Source organism: Accipiter gentilis, chromosome 23 (genome assembly GCF_929443795.1).
Source record: "Accipiter gentilis chromosome 23, bAccGen1.1, whole genome shotgun sequence".
NCBI lineage: Eukaryota > Metazoa > Chordata > Aves > Accipitriformes > Accipitridae > Astur > Astur gentilis.
Genome location: NC_064902.1, coordinates 13,306,534 through 13,321,707, shown reverse-complemented (window position 1 = coordinate 13,321,707; position 15,174 = coordinate 13,306,534). Strand labels below are relative to the sequence as shown.

The following is a 15,174-nucleotide window of genomic DNA, read 5'->3' as shown; positions in this document are numbered from 1 at the left end:
TATTCCTGGACATGAAACGTGCAATGTAAATGTAAATGTAATAAAAAAAGAAGCCTACAGACCAACCTTTTGAAAATTGTATTTTATTAAATATACAAAAGCTCAGCACTTCTGTAGAAAATTGCATCTTCATCTCTAATAACATAATGGTGGTTTGTTTCCTGCATCATTGGTAAAACAGCAGTCCAACACCTGTTTTTCTCCCCACTGGAGTGCAATTCTTTATTCATGGAGCAAAAGTTGGTGTTAGTGAGCAGCAGGAAGACTGCGCAGTATCGCTCACGCATGTCAGCTGCACGCATGAAACCACCTGCACTTCCTATAATCTTTCACTCACTACTACTGCTTTTCCCAGCAGAACCAAGCCATGAGACTGAATTGACAGCATTCAAACACCAGAAGAATGAAAAGAATTAAGGCTAATAAAGTAATTACTACTTCTCAAAAAAATTAACTCAGATCTCTCTTTCAGTACCACTTGTAGCAAACGTTTGCTTCTATGTATGTTCAAGTTAAGTTCCTTTGGTATGGGGAACACCCCTGATGGTCATAGCTGGATTTTGTAAATGAAGACATTATTTTTGTACTGATTTGTGTATACTTACAGAAAAAACCCCACACTGTAGTGTAGGGAGGGCACATCTGGAAGCCAGACTTTAGCTAGATGGAGAGAGACTTAAAAACAGTACGAGATAGTCTCTAATCTCAAGTACTGGTTACAGCAGAAATACGTAAACATGAGCCATCACAACACTAAAAGAAGGCATTCCTCTAACAATATAAAGCTGAAAATTTAGGCTACTAAAGTCTATGAACTATAATCAGGCAAAAATGTTTTCATTATTTAATTTCACAGAGTACGTTCATTGTCCTTACTAAGTGAAATTCAAGAAAGAAACAGTATACACAGCAAAAAAACCAAACCAAATAGAGAATATACATTCAATTGTAAAAATTAGTTTTGTTTCGAGGCAGCAGGTTTTATTTTTAAAGGTTGGTGACCTCTGAGTATCCCCTTAAGTAAGTGCAATTTGAAGTTAAATTTTTGAAATAGTTATGCAATGGTATAGTCCACGCTACCATTTTGGATGCTTAACCAAGAACAACTTCAGAGATTTTTTAAAAGTTGGGGGAAATCAATGCTTTCTGACAAATCTGCCCTACCTCAGAGCACTGCTAACCTGGCCACATTTATTTCAAGTTACTTTGAAACTCAGTCTAAAGGCATACATTTTACCTAAGTATTGTGTGAAATTTGACTAAGTTGTGTTTTTCCTTTGAACACATACACTTCCAAATGCATCAGCCAAAGAAGGGTGTGTGACTGTGTATATAAGAAAAGGCAGCAGAGGGAGGGTTTGTCAGAGGCAGGTACACACACATATTTCCTAAGGATATTTAATCACAGTCCATGTGATGAAGTTGACACTTTCTCCATAATACACAAGATGCCCCACCTGCCAGCGAGCACTTGCCAGTTCTCACATCAGGGGGGATTTGTAAGTGGTCAGAGGTACAAATCTGCTTGTTCAATAACTTATCATCAGTACAGACACTCCAAAGTGCTTTTTCCCTAAAGTCGATGTCATTGACTTCCTACAAACAGCATCCTGTAGTCGTATTCTTCATGGATAACATGTATCAACTACCACATTCAAGCCCCCTCCCCAACTCTTGGTGCACCCTGCTGAACTGTGATATGCTGTAAGCATTCTGCAGTAACCGGGACAGAAATGCACTTGAGAAGTTTCTAACCAGCATGCAGCTCAAAACCCAATCACCTCCTTCTCACTGCTGCTTCTTTGGTGGAACACGAGATTTTGCAACCACGATTGGAACTACAGAGAGCAACCCGATCAGCAAAGCCCAGAGTGGGCGGTAGAAGAGCCAGCCAATGGAGATGGTCAGGAGTGACAGCGAACTGGCTACGCAGAAGGCAAATGCTTTTAATCCAATGTTAACCAGATCTCTCACAACAGGAAACCAGTCGACTGCAGAAAGAATTAAACAAGGTATCAAGATGATGGTTTAAAAGGAAGTCTTATTCACCCCTAGGATTTGCATACTAATCATTGCAATCAAAAGACAGACTCAAATTATTTATCAAGAGAGCTGGATAATGCATTTCAGCAGAGTATCCTCAAGGCATTTGATAATTAAGGAACAGCTAAACATCTAAGACAATGCTATCCTCATCTCTTCAGACAGGAAGTAATCTAAAATTAAGTCTGAAGTCTTGTCCAAGGCTTGAGAGGCAGAGCAGACTGATAGCCTTGCAGCTATGGAACAAGTCTAGGGCAACTGATACAATATGCTAGCATAAAAATTAATTTCTGGCAACAATAAATCTTGCAGTAGCATGTATATGGATAAATAAATAAGAAAAAAGAAGAGATCACAACTACAAAGCAAACAATAGCTTTGACGTCTGGAGTTTATATAAGTTTGAGGCACGTCCTGCTTTTCTGTAAGTTTTTATTCCAACATTTTTCTATGTTAAAAGGATAAACAAAAACTTTCTTTGCTGTCTGTTGACAGTAGTGTAGAATAACCACATAACAAAGATATGTTACTATACAACTAGTAATTAAGACCTATTAGGGGGGACCACTTGTGTATGGGTGTAGAAAGTAATTGGATTGCAGCACCTTGAGTCAGACTTGAAAGAACCAGCCCAACATGTGCTTCGGCTTCTGATTTTGGTAAGCACTGGGCTGGGATCTTCTGAGACTGGCAATAGATATTTGCATAATTTCTTTTAATGTTCACAAAGCAGCCATCTGGTTCTGGGATCCTGTTTACCTGCAATTGCCTACAGTAACTTTCAGATCAAATCCAATCTGAGTTCAAACCAGATTCCTCCTGACCTCCAAATTAATGAATTGCATATGTGAGCAAGAGAGGACTCTCTAGGGATTATGATCCTATTTCTAAATCATTTTACATTTCTGTAAAAAACTTACCCAAAGTGTAAAAGATTCGGGTCATTAGGCTGATGCCTACAAACATTGTCAGCCAACCTGCTGCACGGAGAGCCCAGGTCTTCATGGTGTTACTCTCATGCTCTTTCTGAAACACTTCCTGAAAGCAAACACCATTACATGCAGCCTGTTTCTCAGTTTCTTTCAAGATCCTCTTGATTCCAATGTATTATAAGCAAATCACAGCCAACAGCATTTTAGGAGTACAAATTCTCTTGTACAAGATGCAGCAGCTCATTCTGCAGGGCCTTTTTGCACAGTATCACAGCCCACTACAATAGATTTCAAAGTGCAGCACAAGGGAAACTAGCATTTTTCTAAATTAAGACAGCTAAACAAGAACTGTTCAACACACTATAACCACAGGCAGAAAGCACATAGTTTTTGCTGCAAATGGATACATTCAACATTACTGTGGAAAATAAAATACTAGTAAGTAAATGTAATAAAGGAGGAACAATCTGACTTCACTATGTTTGGAGGAAGAGAAAAAAGGCAACAATATCCACTAATGGCTGAGGGAAAGGTATATGAAAGAAAGCAAGCAGTATGAAGGGAAGAAAAGATAAAAGGTATGTGTGTATTTCATCAGGCAAAGCAAAGCATCTATTTGCAAGAAGTTGCAAGAATTCTGAGTAAGATTTTTTCAAAATGGGTTGTGTGCCCCTCTGGCTCTATAAAACATACACATGAAGATGGCTAAGACATAATAAAGCACTTAATGTGAAAAGACATGTATGACTGATTGATTACTTGTACGTACAAGTACTCTATGAATTATTCATTTGTAGTGAGTTAATTTCCAATTAACTAAAATTCTATCTAATGAAGATTCAGAGCTCACAGCAGAGAGCTGACTCTACTGCTACTCTCTTTCTACTCAAAACAAAAGCCTTTTTAACTACTTTTGGGAGCTCCTATAAATTGTTGACATCTGGGATTTTTGCAGCAGGGCATGAAACAATCATTAATGGAAACAAACCTACTAAAAGGAGTAAATGAATCACCAAATTGCTGGAGCATGCAGGATTTATTGGAGCATAATGCTCTGCCTCAAGGTTCTTTCTCAGCCAGAATAGCAATAAACATTTCAAACAAGCCTTAACTCCTGTTATTAGAGGCTGAAGAGAGGATAGCTCCTACGGTTTGTTTAATTAAAGCCTGATTTTTACTGTTTTAACATACGATCTTTTTAAAAGCATGTACTTGCATGCGTAAGTGGCAAACTACCAAAGAGCAAATAAAAGCAAAATGAGAAGGCACAGAAACAGCCTTTGAAGCAAAGGATGTTCAGCAGCAACAGAAGGGGATTTTAAAAAGATAAATATATAGCTACTTTAGCCACAGTTCCTTTTTAAAATTTAAAAAAAAAAAATCAGGAATAACTATAGCCAAATTATAGCCCACTGCTAGTGGGCGAAGCATGGCATTTTACTGCAATGCAAAGAACGTGCAGAAACCTGGAAGGCAAACACAGGCTATAACGCGTTGTCCTAGAAAAAGGAGAGAGAAAAGCCAATTTTTACACCAAGTATCTTCTCCTCTACAGCAGGTCTGAATAAGAATGAGCTTACTCCCCTGCTGTTTCCGTACTACCATCTCCAGTTTTACCCCTTCACTAGTACAGTGTGGTATCTCACCTCCACAGAGAGTTCCCCAGGGTACAGAATCTGCAGGACATCTCCAGACTTGGTATGATATGGAACCAGTTGATCACCTCGCTGGCGAGCAATCACAGTCACCTTGGAAGAACGGGAAAAATATTTACTCGTTACTGAGTTGGGAACAGAGTTTTCAAAATACAGAAACAGCTGAAGACTCACCTTATCAGCAGAGCCCAAATAGGGGTCATCTCCACTCAGACCTGCATAGAAGAACGAGACACGAAGGTCTCCTACCTATGAAACAAGAGAATATTGGAAGTCAAGAAAGATTTCTTTACAAAGGAGAATCACAGGAAAGACAACTCTGCACGGGAACACGTTTTATGTATCAACACTTTTTCTGAATGTTTGTGTCAAGCCAGAGGACATCCAGAATGATTTCCAAGCTGTACTTTTTTCAGGCCTAGTTGATAGCCGAAACAGGATAGGTCAAATGCTGTTTTGCAATACCCCCTCTGATGTAGCTGCAGGAGCACATTAACACCAATGAGAACCTTGTTCATCCTTTGTCATTTCATCTTTTGGCAGAGGGGGGCAGGCAGCACAAGCTGACAACAAGCTATTTCAACAAGCTATTTCATCGTACTCCATTAAGTACAGCAAGGCAGAGGTAAAACCCACCTCCCAGCACCATCCTGTGTCTTTCCATTTAAAAGCATGGCAGACTCAAGAACAAAGAAGCAGGATCAGAAGCTTCCTGCAACAGAAGCACTCATGCTGAAGGACTGTACTAAGGGTGTCATCCTACGTGATGGTCTGCACTCAAATTTCTACATATTTAAATAGAAATGGGACATGCCTTAACTTTCTTTCTCACATAATAGTAATCACTGCTTTGGTTTATCTTTCTCATCTTACTTCTGGACGCCTGGGGTTCTCGCTGTGGTAAAAGTAATCTCCTCCTCGGGTAACATCAGCATGTGGATCCTCAAGATTTGACAAGCTCAACTGCTTGAAGTCATCAATTTTATCCACAAGACCTAAGCAGAATAAAGAATCAAGCTCAGGTCCAGTGTCTAACTTGGAACAGCCAATTTGCTGGCTAGCTTCCTGATTATCACTTGAAATGACCACCACTGTGGAAAGAACCAAAGTCCACTGCTGATGCAACAGCAGGCACAAAGCCAGTACAAAGCAATCCTTACCCTTGGAAAGAACAAAGCTGCCAACCTGGACGTTAGGAGAAACAGCAGTGAAAGACTCCACAGCCATGGCACTGAGGAAAAGAGAGAGTCCCTGATTAGTCCCAAAATTATGATCAAACTCTTGATTTGCAGTGTGTAATACACAGCACTTAAAATGTACCATGGCAAATGTCAGGAGAAACTCAAAGAGCTAAATGGCTGTCATGATGTGAAAAAAAATCCATCAAGAAACTGTGTCCAGACTTCATAATGTTGGAGCCATTAAAATAAGTTAACACAAGATACGACTGTCTCACCCCCTGGCCTGACCTTCCATTCACACCATAGGATTTCACTAGTTTTTTCTGCACTGAACCTACAATGGGCTGAAACAGAGTTCAGCTCTTAGGAAGCTGTTCAGTGCTGATATAGAAGTTTTGAGTGACAATGAATTAATCATGTTCCTAGATGAATTCCTGCAACATTTAACTACACTCATAAATGCACTTTATTTCTAGCCTGAATGTATCTAGCTTCCGCTGTCAACTGCTAGGTCTTACCTGCTAAATTAAGAAACCTAGATCATAAACCTTCTCCATATAAAGGTACTTCTACATCGTGGCCAAGTTAATTGAATTCCAAACTCAGGAATCCTTTACTTACAGACTTGACTTCATTCTCATAAGTAGTACTACTAAAATCTCCTTGGCAGTAAGCAACAGATTTTATTCTCACAAATATCTAAGTCACATAAAAAGATAAAGATGGATGGACAGAAAGAAGACGACATGTAGTATACACTTAAAATAGTCTCATTAATGCTAGGCATCAATTCTAAAGTTCAGCATGTCTGCATACACTGTGCTGTCTCACACAAGGATCCACCACAGTTATGTTCAGTCTCCTTGGTTTGTACCAATACACTTAGATGAAGTGTTCTTAACTGCAGGACTTTTTAAATTATGTACTGCAATAGCACTAAATCAAAAATATTTCTTAATCTCAGTTGGAGATTTGCATTTATTGGAGAAGGCTTGGAGAATTTTCATTAACAAAATGGGTGCATGGGGAGGAGAGACAAAGCAGGTATGTTATCTGTGCATGCTTTTTTCTATTGTCTCTCATCTAAACAAGTCTGCTAGCCGGGACTTACAATCAAAAACACATAGATCTTTGCTTTCCTTCCTTAAGTAGTACTTCCCAATAAAGGGTAGTGTATTTGCAGCCCACAGAACCAAAACAAAGTTCTGGATATTTTGCAAAGTTCAAACTTTTATTGAAATCCTGGTCCTACTACCTCTCCGGCCGTATTTTTCACTCACACGTAATGTTTTTTGCCAGATGGCATCCTGCATCCTAACGAACAAGCAGGTGCTGTAAGAATGACATGCAAGCTAAAACTTAGCATTAAAAATGGCACATTGTAGTGTAACTAAAATGCTGCAGATGAGATATATATAAATTATATATGGGCAATTGCCACAAATAAGCCTGTGAGCTCATGCATGCTAGCTTAGAAAAAGCAGCATGCAAGTGGTATGAAAAGCTCATGGGATGTCTGCTATTCTAACCTTATACTTACAACAGGAGAAGGAATTAGTAATAGACTGCACTAACATACAGTAAAAGTCAGAAAGGAATCCATTCAGGTTCTCCTACATGGAGACCACATGGTCCAGAGGTAATATAATAATAGCCTGATGTCCAGCCATTACTAATGAATAGCTTAATTCTGGTTCCACCAGGCAGCTTTGAACTGCTCTCTAATTCCTCTATGCCTTAGTTCTCCCAACTACCAAAAGACCAACAGCTTCTACCCACTTCACTGTGTCATGAAGATTAGTCATTTAGCTCTGATCTTTGATCAGATAAAGTGACAGAATCTAGAGGGACTGTGCCAGGTGGTAAATTACCTAGGGTTTTTGTGTCCAATTTCTCGATCAAAGTTTCTGCTGTTCACAACTTCCGATTTCCACTCAGTATCTAAAGAAAATGATATGAAGGTTGAGGAAAAGACAGGAAGAATTGCCACTCAGATCTTAGTTACTGAAGATACCTCTCAATTAATCAGCTCTAAGTTACACTTCTAGTAACACTGTTTACATCAAGGTATGTATGTGATAGTCTGTACTGATACTTAAATCCATCCTCCTAGCATATTAACAAGGAATGGCAGGATTAGGGAAAAAAAAAAAAGGATTTCAGGGATAAAATTGTAACTCAACTTTGCACAGTGGGAGCTTTGCTGTTGGCATCTTCCATGATCAGGCTTTGATTCCTGGCTCCACTCTTTGGGAATAATCTGATTTTGTGAGGAAAGGCTGCGAGCTCTGCTGGAACTAGCAAATTTCAGTGTAGTCAAGCAACAGATAGAGGTGTTACCTGTAATGTGCCACTGTCAAAAATGCATAATGCTGCCTTTGTTTGGACCACAGCAGCCTTCCCACATCCTGAGAACAGACCCCAGTAGGCTCCTTACAACTCCTACAAAACTAGTCCCTTTTTTGAGCAGCTTCCATATTAAATATAGCTTGTTCTACTTCCATGAAGGTGTAGAGAAGAAGGAAAGGGAGTTTGGTTAAACAGTGGAGTAGGTACCATTGAAAGGGGTATTCTGGTGTATTGGCAACATGGCAAGATTCTGGTAGTGGTGGGGTGCTGCAGGGGTGGTCTCTGTGGCAAGAGGTCAGAGACTGCCCTGTGTTGGATGCTGCTGGCTCCATATTGAACCCACTGCAGGCCACAGCTGAACCCATCAGTGAAGTCTGGGGCACTTCTGTGAAAAGATTTTTAAGAAAGGGCAGAAAACACCAAATGGGGAAAGGAGGGAACAAAAAGGAGTAAGAAACAACAGAGAGAACACAAAAAAACAGGGGAGGAGGAGGAGGAGGAGGAGGTGCTCCACAGCAGAGCAGATATTCACTGCAGCATGTGAAGAGTCCATGCTGGAGCAGGGGAAAAGTGTGAAAAGGCAAGTGGCAGAGAGAAACCAGCACATACTGACTGTAAACCTACCCCCACCCCCTGCACTGCTTGCTTCCCCACTAAGGGGAGTGAGTGTAACCTGTGGTGATAACAAGGACGGGGGGCAAGGGGAGAATAGTCCGGAGTGAAGTTGAGCCTGGGAAAGGGTGAGAGCAAATGCATTTTGCCAACACCCAAATCAGTAATTAAATATGTATTTTAGTTGACAATAAATTAAGTTAATTTTGTCCAAATTGAGTCTGGTTTAGCTACAATGGTAATTGGTAAGAATCTCCCTATCTTTATTTCAACCTACAAGCTCTCTCATTCCTGTTCTTCCCAGTCTCTTCCCCAGTCCCACTGAGAAGAGTAAGCAAGCAGCTGTGTGGGCCCTTGGCTGCCAGCCAAGGCTAACCCAACACATCTAATAATACAGAGACTTTTACTGGACAGAATCCATCAATCTTGAGAGGGCAGCTGTTTTTTTCAATAGCATTTCTTTTTGTTCCCTGCCACTGTATGGCTGTTTTTCACCACTAGCTTTGCTCCTTATGTATCTCCATGCTGCAGTGTCCCATGGTTCACTGACCTGGGATATTTTTATGATCACACCCAGAAACTGCTGCACACCCACATTACACATCCATGTGCTTTAATCAGAGATAAATGAAGTGCAGAGACCAATCTCCAGATATACGATGACTCAGAGTATTTTTCTGCCACTGGGTAGATCAGAATAATGCTTTCAGTTTTGCTCTTGCCAAAAAAGCATTTGGCAAGAGCCACAGCGCGCATCAGAAGGTGCTGGTGGTTTTCATTAGCTGGTATCAACACCTAAACAGATTCTCAACAGTCTATCTTACAGGCAGGAGCTACACTGTTCTTCCCTCTCTATTCTCTTCTGCTCATGCCTGACACATGCCCAATTACTCCACTTCTGAAGAGTAATCTCAGGCATATCTTTGAACACAATCCCATTTCTGCCCATCTGCTGTCACCGAGGAAATTATGGGCCCTATCTCCAGAGCATCCTATCCCTAGATGCTGCTCTGAACCTCTAGGAGTTCCAAGACAAGACTTTCTGTAGTAGTTGCTTGCTAACAGCACACCTCCTTTCACCTCAGTTACCTCAAGGAAGGGAGGTCCTGCCATTTGTTTAGGAAACAGATTTTTTGCTTATTTCTTCACATTCCTTTCTTTCCCAACAAGAAAATACAGGGTTTACAACAAATATCAAAATACACACACATAAAAGTCCAAAGTTACATACATAAAAGAAAAGGGACTTTCTGTAGATCAACTTACTGTATGAATACTTTGTCTCTTTCTTAATCTCACCATTCTCTTCATATTCACTGCAGGGAAAAGGAGTGGGATGAGAACCAAAACAGTGCACACACACCCCTGGCTCAGGGCAGAATACACTTTACAAATGAAATGCACAGACAGCTCACTGGCAGCACAAACTTGTAAAGATAAGTAACTCTTCTCCGAACTACCTATTCTGAACACATAGATTCTCTGTACAATGAGAAAACTACACACAAACGCTGAACAGTCACAACCTTTTTATTCCCATGTTGCCAACAAGGAAGTGTTGACTACATCGATGTGGAACAACTAGTATTAAAGACAGTAAGACAAGCTGACCTAAATCAACAACCTGTTTACAGATGTTGCACCATAAGCATGTTAAAACTGAGAAGTTATTTTTCACACCTTCACTACCTCTGACTTTTTTTTTTTGTATGACACAGAAGAACTTGGAACATTAGTTCTGTGGAGTCAGACCTACACAGTAGCTAATAACTTTTATACTACTATCAGCAGAATTATTAATAACAGAAATGTTTTTCCCCTTCTCCTTGCAACTATTGGCAGAGTAGCTAACATTTCATTACAGTGATGTAAATCCCCTTGAAAAGGTACCTAGACTGCAATATTGTCTATTATAAACTAATCTGAGTGTCTCTCAAGCAAATAAAATTTGCAGTTTACTTTCACAGCTAGAAATTAATGATGGCTTTTGATTATTAAGGATAAGGGGTAGCAGAGTCTTCTAATAATCGAGAAATCATGTCTTGGTTTAATTGAGCACTTCAATTTGCACATGTGTAAAGTACCAAAGAAATGAAGAGATTTCCCTCATAGTCAAGAGCCAAAAAGTGTCAAGTGTCCACAAGTTTGAGAAAAGAATCTGACTTCTAGATTCAATTGGATACAATAGGGTTTTTTAATTGCTGTGAAATACTCTAGTGTATGTTATGCTGGAGGTTATCAACCAGGCAGTTTTTGGGTCAATGGGTTTATCAGAGTTTATTCTGGGTCTCATAATTGAAATTGTTGGGTTCACTTACTTTTTTACAAAAGTTAAGAACCCTTTGGGGGATTTAAAATAAAACAGCCAACCAACCAAAAAAACCCAACAAGTAAATCATTGTCATTGTAGAAGAAAGGAAGATAGCCAAGGGAAAATATGATGAAGTTTCCAGATTCAGCAACAATCTTTTTGTATTTCCTTTTTGAGGACAGGGAAAAAAATTGGCTTGAGGGTACATGATCAAGTTTTAGAGAATGGCAGCAGGAAAGGCTTAGCATATGCAGAGAAAAAGAGGACTATGAAGTTTTATTTGAAAAAATTCAGAACCAAGTATTTTGAGACAGTGATTTTGATTCTGCTAATCAACTAGCAGGCAGGGAGTATTATGGGGGTGGAGTTACAGAAATACTGATGGGCAGAAAGTACATCAATAAAAAAAAGAAGCTTTAGGAATATTAGAAAGGATAGAAATCAACTAAGTCTTTGGGGAAAAGATGAGTGTCTTCTATTTTTTTTCTTCTTTTTCATAAACTGGTAAAGATCTTTGAATCCTGTTGACAACACATATGACAGAAAATAGATCAATAGGCTCTGAGGTGGCCCAGCATCAGACAACAATAATGAAAACAAAAAATGACAGCTGTAGCATGGAGGCCAAGAAACCCCCTATGAAGTTATACAAAATCAGGAAGTGAAAACTTTTGATAAAAGGCCTTGGATGTTACCCAAATTTTATCAGATGCAAATTCTGCAGCATCCACAAGACCTGACATCTCCAAGGAGATTAAAGTGATGCTCTAAAAAAACCCCAGAGCTCTAGAATTCTCCTGCTGTAAAGACTTGTTTGGGTTTTTTTCTTTGGGGGTGGGGAGAGAAAAAAATATGTGATGGGATCCAACAGCTTTATGAACAACTTTTAAAGATTTCTTTTACTTACGTTGACTCTTCGTATTCAACCCATTGGTACATTTCCACATTACGCTTAAGTTTGACAGCCTGGATGGAGAGCCCATAGCTGGGATCAAACAAAGGCTATTTAAAAACAGAAAATACAAGTCAGTATAAAAGCCATTACCTCACAAACTCAAACACTGTACTTTTATTACCAAACCCATTTACATACCTCACTGTACACAGTACTATGTCACACAGTTGAACATAGAATAAATGTTATGAAAGACAAAAAGGAGCATCTCTTCACATCACTAATAAATCTGATCTGAGGAATCATCACCAAAAATTATTGCCATAGTGAAGAATAAAACCAGAAATGCTGGCTAATGGTATGCAGGCTGAAGTGTTTAAACCAGGGGGAGGTTTTATTTTACTGGAAGCTACTGTGCTGTGTTACCTTCTGCAGCACAGACTGACCATAGAAAACGACATCGCTACTGAAAAGTCAGAATTTGCAGAGCCTCTGTACTGCAAAAGCCTAAAGACTTTACAATATCATGAATACACAACAGAATCCCTATATGAAGAGGAATTGAAATTATCCACCAAAGGCAGTGGGAAGGTAAACACAGCTAGAGGTAGCATGTTGCTTGGGAGTAGGGAGACCAAGGCTGTACAGCATCTCCCCAATTCTGGGCCAAGAACCAAAGCTTGGGTGGTAGCCGGCAATGCTTACAGAGTAGGAAAGAAGCTGTATGTCTTCTCCCTGGATATTAAACATAATTTTAACTGGCAAAGAATTTTCCTTCCCTCCAAGCTCAAAATACTCGTATCTTCAAGACACTATTTTATTTACCTTAGATGTAGCCAGAGCGCCAGCTAAGTGCACCAATCTCCCTTCATTCTGCTGAGACACACTGTGGATGCTATCAAGAGGGATCACAAGAGAAAGTCCCTCATCAAGAGATTTAGCTGTCCTTAAAGCTCGTCCCTGCAATCAAGAAAAGCAAAATCAAGTTGTGGAGAATCAATGGTACAGCAGTATTTTGTGAAAAATGTTAGCAGAGAAGTGTTCTGAAGACCACAAGGTATGCTTGTATATTCAGCCTCAAGTCATATTCTTGAAACACGCTTGTACTTCTATGCTCTTTTTCTGACTGAGTTTGGGGCAGTACTTCTTATTCATGCAGCATGACCATTAACATTGAATAAGCTCCTCAAACACACATAGATTATTCTTACGAGGGTCTAAAATTATTGCTCTTCATCTCTTACCTTGTTCGTTGTTCATGAGTAACTGCAAAAATTGTGCCAGTTATGGTCCTTTTTCCATAGACCCATACAACTACATGGCAGAAGCTTTCCTTACCTTACCATCATGTTACAGTGTGTTTTTTCCTGTAAAGTCACCAAAACTGGGAGTAGTTCTCTTTCCTCTTGTAGAGGTATAAAAGGTAGTCTTAGGTGAAAATTCACAGAATTCTGCTCCCCCACTCCAAAACTGCCAAAAGCATGTATGTTTGCAACAGCAGGGTGTTAGGATTCCCTGCTTACTTCAATTATTTTTTCAATCTAAACCCAAGACATAAAATAACACTGAGAATAATTAACACCCTCAATTATGAATTCTTTTAATGCAATTATAACAACACTAGAAGTGAGGACCTTATATTATCCCAAGAAAGAGAGAAGATTGGAATATGGTTGGGTCATACAACCCTCTTTCAATAATACTACAGTTTCTGTATCAGCTCACAAGTTTTGAATCTTATCTCTCATCACACACTGCCACTGTCTCTATTAAACTCAGTTCTACAGAAATACTGTCTGTGGCCTGGTGATTTCACTCTTCTGTTATATCGCAAGCATAAGCACTAGGCTCTCCAGACATAACATCCTCTTCTCACGGATGAAGTAATAAAGCTTTAACACAACCATTTGACTAAGCCTATAAATGCAAAACTAGTTGAATGTCACTTCAGCTGTGACATTTTGAAGCTGTGTGCGAACACTGACAGTATTTTACTTACTTCATTGGTAAAAAGAAGGTAGAAAGACAGAAGAAATGTCACAAGTCCCATCAACATGCCTCCAGAAGTCTCACTGAGCCTCTCCAGGAACCCTGGTTTGGACTCACTTGTGATTTTAACATGTTCTTTTCTGCTGCCAGTGTCAGAGAACTGTTGGAGATAAACCAAAAATGCAATATTTGTGTGAAAGGGGAAGGCATTCTGTTTCAAAATCAGTCTTTTAGCTTTGTTAATACTGCTGCTTCACAGAGTAGCACTTCTTGCCTTCAACCAAAACTTTCCCACACTTATTAAATGCCTCATCACACTTTTGATACCAGAAATATGGTCAATAAATAAAACTCAAGCCTGATGGAAAAAACAATTTCTATGATAGTGGTTCAACATGTTCCTTCAAGCTCTCTTCAGTCTGTCTCTAGGCTCCCTATTTGGTGTCCACACCCCGCGTTCAGGCCATGACAAATTGAGTAATGCTCCTGAATTCCAAGCCAGCTAAAACATAGCTATAAATAACAAGTTACGTTTTACCTCACCAGCGGAAAAGTGCCTGCATACTTTAAAATAATTGCATCTTGGGCAACAAAAAGAGATAGCTTAAAACAAAATTGCTATTGCTGCCCTAGCCAGCACCACATTAAAGCATAAAAGCCCAGGGGTTTATCTGTATGTACACTAGCTGCGGGGAACAACGAAGAAGCAGCTTTAGCACACGTAGCCAAGAGAGGAGGCGAGGCTTCTCTTTTGCTCATCCCGAGACGCCAGGCGGGATGGGACAGCGGACCCTCGGCTGCACAGGGCCCCTCGCCTCAGACAGGCCACCCCGGAGGAGCGACCCGGGGAACCGCCACACGCAGCGCAGAGGGACGGCAGGACCGGCCCGAACAGCACTTACATTCCTCGACATGTTGAGCCTCTCGCCCTCGCCAGGTACCACCCCGGAGAGGCCGCAAGAGCCGCGCACCGACAGCCGCCCGCAGCCGCGCCGCCGCCCTCGCCCTCCTCCTCCTCCTCCTCCGGGCTCACCCGGCCCTCCCGCCTCCGAGCCGCTCCCCGCCCGAGGCGCTGCCGCAATGCATGCCGGGACGCGTAGTTCCCACCTGGGCACTGAGGCCCTCCCCGCCGGCCGCGAGGCAGCCTGGGAGTTGTAGTCCAGCGCCGAGGCCGGGCCCGACTGGAGCCGGCGGCTCTCTGGCCGCG

General features: G+C 40.7%; 1 protein-coding gene across 1 annotated transcript; it reads right to left on the bottom strand.

The window, feature by feature from the left end:
- Positions 1–67: 67 nt before the first annotated feature.
- Positions 68–15,022, bottom strand: TMEM43 (transmembrane protein 43). Its single transcript, XM_049826693.1, has 12 exons — positions 14,870–15,022; positions 13,978–14,127; positions 12,804–12,938; positions 11,991–12,085; positions 10,039–10,088; positions 7,683–7,752; positions 5,791–5,861; positions 5,504–5,625; positions 4,805–4,879; positions 4,622–4,723; positions 2,964–3,081; positions 68–1,991 (listed from the first exon to the last, which is right to left on the bottom strand). The coding sequence occupies exons 1-12, from the start codon at positions 14,879–14,881 to the stop codon at positions 1,789–1,791; spliced, it is 1,203 nt and encodes a 400-aa protein (XP_049682650.1). The 5' UTR covers positions 14,882–15,022; the 3' UTR covers positions 68–1,788.
- Between the last annotated feature and the right edge of the window lie 152 nt (positions 15,023–15,174).